General features: G+C 39.7%; 1 protein-coding gene across 1 annotated transcript; it reads right to left on the bottom strand.

The window, feature by feature from the left end:
• Positions 1-2,785: 2,785 nt before the first annotated feature.
• Positions 2,786-3,739, bottom strand: LOC122450630 (olfactory receptor 51V1). The gene has a single exon (XM_043483005.1). The coding sequence runs from the start codon at positions 3,728-3,730 to the stop codon at positions 2,786-2,788; it is 945 nt and encodes a 314-aa protein (XP_043338940.1). The 5' UTR covers positions 3,731-3,739.
• Positions 3,740-10,250: the final 6,511 nt, after the last annotated feature.

Genomic DNA, 10,250 nt, shown 5'->3' with positions numbered 1-10,250 from the left:
TTTGTTATAGCAGATTATTTTTTTACTAAAATCACAGTTCTAATCCATGGCCATGTTCTGTCATTTGTAAGAATCACTGATCTCTCCCATTCTGGACCTTAACTTTTTGATATGAGAGCTAAATGAATACCAGCTGAGCCAAGACTTTCTAATTTCCTGCACCCTACTTCTGCCACCACACCCCAGCTCTTTTAGTTTTCTCATTATTTGTTATGATTTCATTTTAGGGAGCAGTGTGCAATGACATCGGAGAAGGCAATGGCACCCCACTCCAGTACTCTTGCCTGGAAAATCCCATGGATGGAGGAGCCTTGTAGGTTGCAGTCCATGGGGTCACGAAGAGTCAGACATGGCTGAGCGACTTAACTTTCACTTTTCACTTTTATGCATTAGCGAAGAAAATGGCAACCCACTCCAGTGTTCTTGCCTGGAGAATCCCAGGCATGGGGTCTCACAGAGTCGGACACGACTGAAGTGACTTAACAGCAGCAATAGCAGTGCAATGACATGGCAGTCTACCTATAACAAAAGGAAAAAATAGGAGAACCTATGTTTTTATAAACTTACTGTGACTGTTTTAGAAGTATTTCTTACCCAAGCTGGATTATGCCTTTTAGGCTTTATAATAAAGTCAGGTCAACTCCTAAAAGGTCATTATTTCTCATTGTTTCTTCAGGCCACCAGACTGACAACAGCCCCATGGACTGCTTAATTCATAGATGACAGGTTTTTTAGTCCTTGGAAGCTGGATTTCTAGATTCTATGGAATAATGGCTCTATTGATCCCTCCTAAGAGATTATAGAATTATTTAACTGATTGTCCTCTTTGTCCCTGCACAGATATCTAAGTGACTCTTGTGTTCCTTCTTTTGAAAACATAACTAAATTCTTTAGAAGGGAATCTGTGTTAATTTACATTTGAACTCAGAATCAGTGGTAAACAGACAGTTTCACATTCACCTCTTTAGATTTAAAAGATTCAAAATAAATTGGCTTCTAGCCCAAAGGCAGTGAAGTCTACATATAAAATGTAACAACTAAGTCTGCATATAAAAATAACAAGTGTTATATAAAATATAGCAATTTAAATTAGATTCTGTAAAAGTTAAATCCAAAGTCATATTTTGTTATATGCCCTCTTTACATTCTAGATCTACACTGTTTAATGCAGTAGCCACTGCATTGTCCAATGTAATGGCCTTTTAACATTTACATGTATATAAAACACAATAAAATGGGGCTTCTCCAATGGCTCAGCAGGTAAAGACCCACCTGCAACCCAGGAGACACAAGAAACATGAATTCAATCCGTGGGTCAGGAAGATTTCCTGGAGCAGGGAATGGCAACACAATTCCAGTATTCTTGACTGGAGAATTCCATGGACTGAGGAGCCCAGTGGGCTACAGTCCTAAGGGTTGCACAGTCAGACACAACTAAGCGATTAAGCACATTAACCACAATAAAACAGAGTTGAAAATGTAGTTGCACAGTTGTACTACCTACATTTCAAGTGTTCAGTAGCCATATGCAGCAAGCAATCTACGTTGGTACTTACTACTCTATTTTAGAGAACATCTTTATCATTTTAGAAAAATTATTGTTGTTGTTCAGTCACTAAGTCATGTCTGGCCCTTCACTGCCCTATAAACTGTAGTATGCCAGACTTCCCTGTCCTTTGCCATCTCCCAGAGTTGGCCCAAGTTCATGTCCATTGTATCGGTGATGTCATCCAACCATCTCATCCTCTGTTGCCCTCTTCTCCTCCTGCCTTCAGTCTTTTCCAGCATCAGGGTATTTTCCAATGAGTCAACAGCTTGAAGCAGGTAGTCAAATTATTGGAGCTTCAGCATCAGTCCTTCCAAAGAGTATTCAGGGTTGATTTCCTTCAAGGTTGATTGGTTTGATCCCCTTGCATGCCAAGGGTCTCTCAAGAGTCTTCTCCAGCATCACAGTCTGAAAGTATCAATTCTTTGGCACTCTGCCTTCTTTATGGTCCAGTTCTCACAACCGTACATGGCTACCGGAAAGACCATAGCCTTGACTATACGGATCTTTGTTGGCAAAGTGATGTCCTTGCTTTTCAACACACTGTCTACATTTGTCATAGCTTTCCTGCCAAGAAGCAATCATCTTCTAATTTCATGGTGTCTAATTTCATGGTGTCTTCTAATTACTGCTGTCACCATCTGCAGTAATTTTAGACCCCAAGAAAAGAAAATCTGTCACTGCTTCCATCTCCTCCCCCTCTATTCACTATGAAAAACACTAGTGGACAAATCTGGCCCAGACAATCATCACAAAATTTCTGTCAGTTGGGTATCTTCCCCATTTTAAAGATTAAGTAACTGAATCTCAGATAATCGAAAATGCTTCAAGTTACCCACTTTTGAAACTAAAAGACCAAGTATTTAAATCTTACTTTGTTTCTGTGCAAAAAAACTGCTCAAAAAGCTATTCTGGGCATGTTAAATAGGTTTATACATTTTTTAATACGGTCACAATTATGGCATTACCTATGTCTGTCTTGTTTACACAAATTTAGAAGGAATCCATGGAATGCTTCAGATAGAATCTCCCACCTCCATCCCTAAAAACAGCTGACTTCCAAGACATGGGCTAGAATGGGACTTGTTTGAGATGATTCTCTACATTTAAAGTGTGTTTTAAAATCAAGGATCATGGGTTCAGGGCTAAAGTCTTAATTCCAACAAAGTGTATTTTTGTATTGATATTAGCTTGTTTATTTTTATCACTGCTATTTTGTTTTTTGAACACTGGAATATCTCAGCATATTTTTAGAGAAAAGAGTCTGAGGATTCTGCTACGAATCTGTTGGATCTTGACACTGTAGATGATAGGGTTCATCAAAGGTGGAAAAAGGATGTAGATGTTGCCCATAAGGACGTGGACTACTGGGGAGAGATGCTTGCCAAATCGGTGCACCATTGTAAGGCTAATGATAGGAATGTAGAATACCAGGACAGCACAAATGTGGGAGATGCATGTCTGAAATGACTTACGCTGTTCCTCCCGAGAAGCGATTGCCAGCACTGACTTAAGAATCAGGACATAGGAGAAGAGGATAAGTACAGCATCCAACAATAGTGTGCAAATAACCAGCATCAGGGCATAGTAGCTGTTGAATCGAACGTCTGAGCAGGCTAGGCGGAGAAGGTCTTGGTGCAGGCAGAATGAGTGAGAGAGGATGTGGGGACGGCAGTAGTAGAAGTATTTCAAACGGATGATAGGGGGTGTAATAAAGAAGAAACTCCTACCTAAAATGGTGAGCCCGATTTTGGTAATTCTGGAATTAGTTAGGATGGAGGAATAATGCAATGGATTGCAAATTGCAATGTACCGGTCAAATGCCATAGTCAGGAGAACAGAGGATTCCATGAAGGACAGACCGTGGATGAAATAGGCCTGGGTAATGCAGGAATCCAGGCTGATCTCTTGAATCAACCCCAACAGGATCCCCTGCACTGTGTTCACTGTGGACAGTCCCATGCACAAATCAGTGATGGCCAGCATGGCCAGGAAGTAGAACATGGGTTGGTGCAGGCTAGGTTCTGTCCAGATTACATAGAGCACCAGGCAGTTACCCAAAAGAACAACAGCATAAATGGTGGAGAAGGGAACAGAGATCCAAGGATATTGCTGCTCCAGACCAGAAAATCCAGTAAGAAGGAAGGAGGAGGAGTTCATGTTAGGGCTTACTAAAGCTATCATTCTGGATCTGAGATAATTTTTTTAGGCAGCAAGAAAGTATTTTTCAAAGAGAATGCTCTGATTTCAGATGAGGTAGAATTTCTAAGTCAACAAAATTATGCTAAAAGTTAACTAACTTTACATAATGTAGTCAAGCAACTCTGTCCTTTAGAGGCATATTATCTGTTGGCTGGAAGAGAATGGTGCTCTCCTAATGTCATTTAAGTGTCATTATCCATCCACTGGCAGAGATACCTTAGAAGACACCTGTAATGATGAACAGACTGGAGCAGGAAACTAATTTTTGGGAAGGATATGTTGCCTGGGACATTTTCCCAGGGATGCTGGTGAGATGGTGTACCTATAAAATTGAGAGAGAAGATTCTCAAAAGAATGCTTAGTTTCCTCCTTCCAACTCATAAAGCATTTAGAATGAAGAGCACTATTTGACCTTTAAGTTTCCAAAATCCATTTAAGTAGTCACTCTGCACCCATACTTTTCCATCTGTGTTGTTTCCAAGCATATTTTCCTCCAAACAGTACTTAGTGAAAATGTTCCTGTTTTCTCCCACTGACATAGCCAGCAATTAGTTTTTCAACCTTAGTGATAAGCCAAGAGGAATATTTATGCATGAGACCTGTGGCAAGTGATTTCCCATGAGAGCTCTTACCCTCTGGGATGTTCAACCCATGAGTGCTCCTGTGACTTGGAGACTCAGGTTGAAGACACTTTGCCTCTGACATCAACCGAGAGTTCTGCACCCACTTATTCATTCATGTCATCCATTGGCTAATGATTCATTTAATAGGCACTTATTGAAAGGATGAGCAATTATTTTCCCTTCCTTAGAAACTGCCATTCTAAAGATCAGAAGGTCAATGTTGAATAACTAAGACTAAAGGCCTCTTTGCAGCAGAATTGATTGGCTTGTTTTTCACATTATTATCCTGATTTGAATTCTGGCCCTGGAAGTCATTACAAAGATTTAATGGCTCATATCATGTAGGCAGGTGTTTAAAACTTTATACTGACTTTCATATTTGATTATGAAACATGTTGATTAGTCCAACGTGTTAAAGTGGCTTCGGATTCTGGCTTCCATCTGTAGCCTATCCTTCATCTTTATCATACCAGTCTCATCAGGCAGCTTCTTCTAGGAGCCTATCCATTTTTATTTCTTGCTCTGAGCTTCCTCCATGGCTCAATGGGTAAAGAATCCACCTGCAGTGCAGGAGATACAGGAGATGTGGGTTCAGTCCCTGGACTGGGAAGATCCTCTGGAGAAAGAAACGGCAACCCACTCCAGTATTCCTGCCCAAAAATCCCATGGACGCAGGAGCCTGGTGGGCTACAGTCCAAAGGGTTGTAGAGTTATACACGACTGAGCAACTATGCACAGGCACAAGCAAGCCCCTCTCAACATTAGATAACTTAGTTCACTATTTTTAGCACATTTTCTTCATTGAGTGCCTGGACTTTCTTCGGACACATTTATTTTTCAAAACCACCACTGCTCTTTTTTCACAAGATTTTTCTCCTGATGTTCTCTCTGCCAAGATGTGTTTCTCCATCTTCTACCCAACCTCTTTATTCTCTTTTTCAAACAATACTGCATTTTTCCTCTTCATCTGAAACATCACTTTTCAGGAAGCCCCTTAACTTGGACAGATTTTCTCCAGGTACCTATTATTTTGGTAACATACATTCATCTTTATATAACTCATTCAATTTATAATTTGATAGTCATTAGATGACTTATTTCACTAAGGTTTCTGTTACACAGTAAACTGTTAAGTTTCCTGAAGGTGAAGAGAGTGTCAGTTTTTACTCACTATAGCACCCTGAAATTTACAAGGCTAAGTTTTCACCCCTTCTGTGACTTTAGACTCATGGATATAATTGTCTCCTTGATAGCTCCACTTTGGTATTTAATCTAAAAATTATAATTATGGAAATTAAGTACTTCATTCTCCCCCCCAAATAATTCTCTCCTTATTTCCTCCGAATATCACAAAATAACTCCCTCAACCCACTGCATATAAAACTCTAGAACCGTTCTTGCTATTCCTCCCCTCTCCATCAAATCCTTTATCAGTTTCCATCATTTCTACCCTAAAACATACCCTGAACCTGCTCACTTTTCACCCATAGACCTGTATATTCCCAGTATCTTGGTTCATAACATCATCATCTTTTCCGTGGTTATTGCAATAATTTGCTATCCAGTTTAATTTTTTTTGCACTTGTCTCTAAAAATGCAGAGGAGCCAGACTGCTTTCCTACAAATCTCTACTAAATAGCATAAGCCTTTCTTTAAAAAAAAAAATTCTGATGGATTCTTATGCTCTTAAAATAAAATGCAAATTATTTATCATGGTATCATGATCAGAAAACTTTACATGACCTGACCCATCCACATCTACGTCTACATCATAGACCATTGTAGGCTTCACTTCCTAATCTCTAGGCATCTTTCTCTTTCTCAAAGCAAATTAAGAGTATTCATCTTTCAGTATCTTTGACCTTGAGCTTTTATCTGCTTAGAATTATTTATTTCAACTTCATTGCACAAAATCTCCTTTAATCATTCAGGCTTTAGTTCAATGTTGCTTCTTTAGGGTGGCTTTTGTAACCCTGCCATTATTGGTTCCATTTTCTCAAAGAAGTCACTCTCATTGCTATATCCTGCTTGGTATTTATACGATTTGTTATATGCTGATTGTCCATTAGATCTACTGGAAGTTCTAGAAGACCAGGAGTTATGCGGGATTTTTTGTTTGTTTGTTTTTTTGTCACTGATATATAAAATGAGATTTAGAATAGAGTGAGCATTTATCAAACAAATATTGTATTAATGAATTTTGTTACCTTCAGTTCAGTTCAATCACTCAGTCCTGTCCGACTCTTTCCAACTCGATGAATCACAGCATGCCAGACCTCCATGTCCATCACCAACTCTGGAGTTTCTCAAACTCATGTCCATCGAGTCGATGATGCCATCCAGCCATCTCATCCTCTGTCATCCCCTTCTCCTTCTGCCCCCAATCCCTCCCAGCATCAGGGTCTTTTCCAATGAGTCAAATCTTCTCATGAGGTGGCCAGAGTATTGGAGTTTCAGCTTCAGCATCAGTCCTTCCAATGAACAGCCAGGACTGATTTCCTTTAGGATGGACTGGTTGGATCTCCTTGCAGTCCAAGGGACTCTCAAGAGTCTTCTTCAACACCACAGTTCAAAAGCATCACTTTCTCGGTGCTCAGCTTTCTTCACAGTCCAACTCTCACATCTATACATGACCACTGGAAAAACCATAGCCTTGACTAGATAGACCTTTGTTGGCAAAGTAATGTCTCTGCTTTTTAATATGCTATCTAGGTTGGTCATAACTTTCCTTCCAAAGAGTGTCTTTTAATTTCATGGCTACAGTCACCATCTGCACTGATTTTGGAGCCCAAAAAAATAAAGTCTGACACTGCTTCCACTATTTCCCCATCTATTTCCCACGAAGTGATGGGACTGGATGCCATGATCTTAGTTTTCTGAATGCTGAGCTTTAAGCCAACTTTTTCACTCTCCTCTTTCACTTTCATCAAGAGGCTTTTTAGTTTCTCTTCACTTTCTGCCATAAGGGTGGTGTCATCTGCATATCTGAGGTTATTAATATTTCTCCCAGCAATCATGATTCCAGTTTGTGCTTCATCCAGCCCAGCGTTTCTCATGATGTACTCTGCATATAAGTTAAATAAGCAGGGTGACAATATGCAGCCTTGACGTACTCCTTTTCATATTTGGAACCAGTCTGTTGTTTCATGTCCAGTTTTAACTGTTGCTTCCTGATCTGCATATTACAGAATTATAAAAACAAGACAAGTTTGCAAATAGTTGCCATGTGGCCTAAGCACTCATATCTTAAGGTACTCATATCTGATCCCTGTTGGCCACACATTTTCAATCTTGGGTCATCATATGTAAAATTTATATTATATGTAAAACAGATGCCATCCTAGAAATTCTTGCTGATCTTGGTCATAAAATACAAAATTTGACTATGATTCCTATCATGCCCATCGTGATCCAGACATATAGGCTCGACCCTGGGATTGATGCCAAAAGATGCAACAATTCTATGAATGTAGGCCTGCACTGAAAGAACATACTTTCCTTCAACTTCCTCAGACAAGCCGTGAATGTTAATGGTACTGCCAAAGAGAAAATCAACATTACAGCAACAGGAGAGTAATAAATATTGGAATCTTTTTTTTAATTCTGTTTTGAGATGTAGGATGTGAGTAAGGAAAATACAGTGTTGATGAGAACAATGAATGAAAATTTCACGGGGAAAGTATTCAGAGATGTCAGATGCTTCACCTGTACCAAGAAGGAAAAAAGAGACCCATTATTTCCCCAAACATCATGCTGTGTTATGTGACCACCACAGTCAGGGTACAGAATACTTCTTTCTGAATTTTGGGCAACCAGAATAATGTCTGACATAAAATAAACAACTGGAGAGGGCAAGCATAGGTGAGTTTCCATCCAATGCAATGATAGGGTCATGGTCTTCCTCTGTGCACTTTGTCTGGAATGCTGATTTGGAAGCATATCTGGGACCAATTAAACAGAAAACTTTTTTCAGGACAGTCTTTTCTTATATTCTACAGTTTAAACTGACTTATGTGTTCAGACACCTATGGTATTTTTTTTTTCTGTCCTTTGGAAATGATTCTCTATGTGACTACTTCATGACTTTTTTTGGAATAGGTAATGACCAACAATCCTTGCTTAACCTAAAGGCACAAGAAGTGTTAGTTGCTCAGTCATATCTGACTTTTTGCAACCCCATGGACTGTAGCCTGCCAGGCTCCTCTGTCGATGGGATTTTCCAGGCAAGAATATTTGAGTGGGTTGCCATTTGCTACCCCAGGGGATCTTCCCAACCCAGAGATGGAACCCAGGTCTCTTGTGTCTCCTGCATTGGCAGACAGATTCTTTACCACCTGGAAAGCCAAAGGCACAGAGGGAGAGTAGAGTGTTAAGTCTAAAAGTCAGTATCTTTATAATTACATTGAATAAAAAAAAACTATGTATTCCAGGACAATCCAGATTTTTGCTTGTACTTCAGCATAATTATTTAATGGCACCCACACTGGACCTGCCTTGAAAAATTCATGATAGTGTCACCCTTAAATAGATGATTCTTCTCATGATGCTATATGGGAACCAGCAGGGGGCAGGAACAGGCTGTGAAATGTTCCCTTTCTTCAAAGACGCTTAATGTGCTTAGTAGCTCAGCCCTGTCAAACTCTTTGCGACCCCCATGGACTGTAGCCTGCCAGGCTCCTCTGTCCATGGGGATTCTCCAGGCAAGAATATTGTACTGGATTGCCATGCCCCACTCCAGGGCATCTTCCCAGGTCTTTTCCAATGATCGAACTCAGGTCTCCCACATTGCAGGCAGATTCTTTGCCATCTGAGCCACCAGGGAAGCCCAAAAGAGGAATAAGATGCATAAGGCAGATTTGTTCCGAATTGAGTGGATACAGGTGAGGTCAAGTATTTAAGAGTTTTGGAATGATTGAAAAGATAAGAACCCTTTATAAGCCTAGTCTAGAGAACTAGATGTTCGAGGGTTGTAAATACATTTGCATCAGAGACAGCTTATTTGCCACAAACCTAGAATAGTCTTAAAATCACAGTTTACGTGAATGGCTATAACTATTCATTTCTTGAATGTTATCCTTTATTATGTACTATCTTTATGTATGTTTACATATCTATACATATGTATGTTTACATATATTTATGGTAGCTCAGCTGGTAAAGAACCCACCTGTAATGCAGGAGACTCAGTTCCATTCCTGGGTTGGGAAGATCCCCTGCAGAAGGACACGACAACCCACTCCAGTATTCTGGCCTGGAGAATCGCCATGGGCAGAGGTGTCTGGTGGGCCACAGTCCATGGGGTCAAAGAGTCGGACATGACTGAGTGACTAAGCACAGCACACTATTTTACTTACTACGTATTGCATAAGACATCTATAAATAATATTCTTATAATGAATGAGTATTGAAAAATGACTATCCATTACTTAGAAGCATGATAAAAAATTATGTTGCAGGGTGCATCTAACTGCGGTCATCTGGGTGTTTGAGAAGTACCCATCAGGATTTGTATGATTTGATTAGACTGTAGCATAAATGAACATCCATGCTCTTATAAACCATCCTTGAAAATACTCAGCAACAGCAAAATAGAAAAGAGGGCATTTGATGATCTATGCATCAGCCAACTGATTGACATTTTTATATTATTTGATACCTTTGTCTCTTTTTTGTGCTCTGTCTTATTTCAACTGGACTGTTCTCAAACTGCTTCCTACCATCAAACATTTTCATTTCTGATTTGAACCCCTAAAACCTTTGACCTAAAAATGAGAGACTTTTCTTTAACTTGCTGATTCCAGACATTCATAGTAATTCAGCTTTCTTATAGACATGGATGCTGCTAGCATGGATGCCTTGTTGTTAAGGTCCATTAAGAA

This window comes from Cervus canadensis, chromosome 11, assembly GCF_019320065.1.
Source record: "Cervus canadensis isolate Bull #8, Minnesota chromosome 11, ASM1932006v1, whole genome shotgun sequence".
In the NCBI taxonomy this organism is placed as follows: domain Eukaryota; kingdom Metazoa; phylum Chordata; class Mammalia; order Artiodactyla; family Cervidae; genus Cervus; species Cervus canadensis.
Note: the sequence above shows the minus strand (reverse complement) of the source record. Positions and strands in the feature narration are given on the sequence as shown.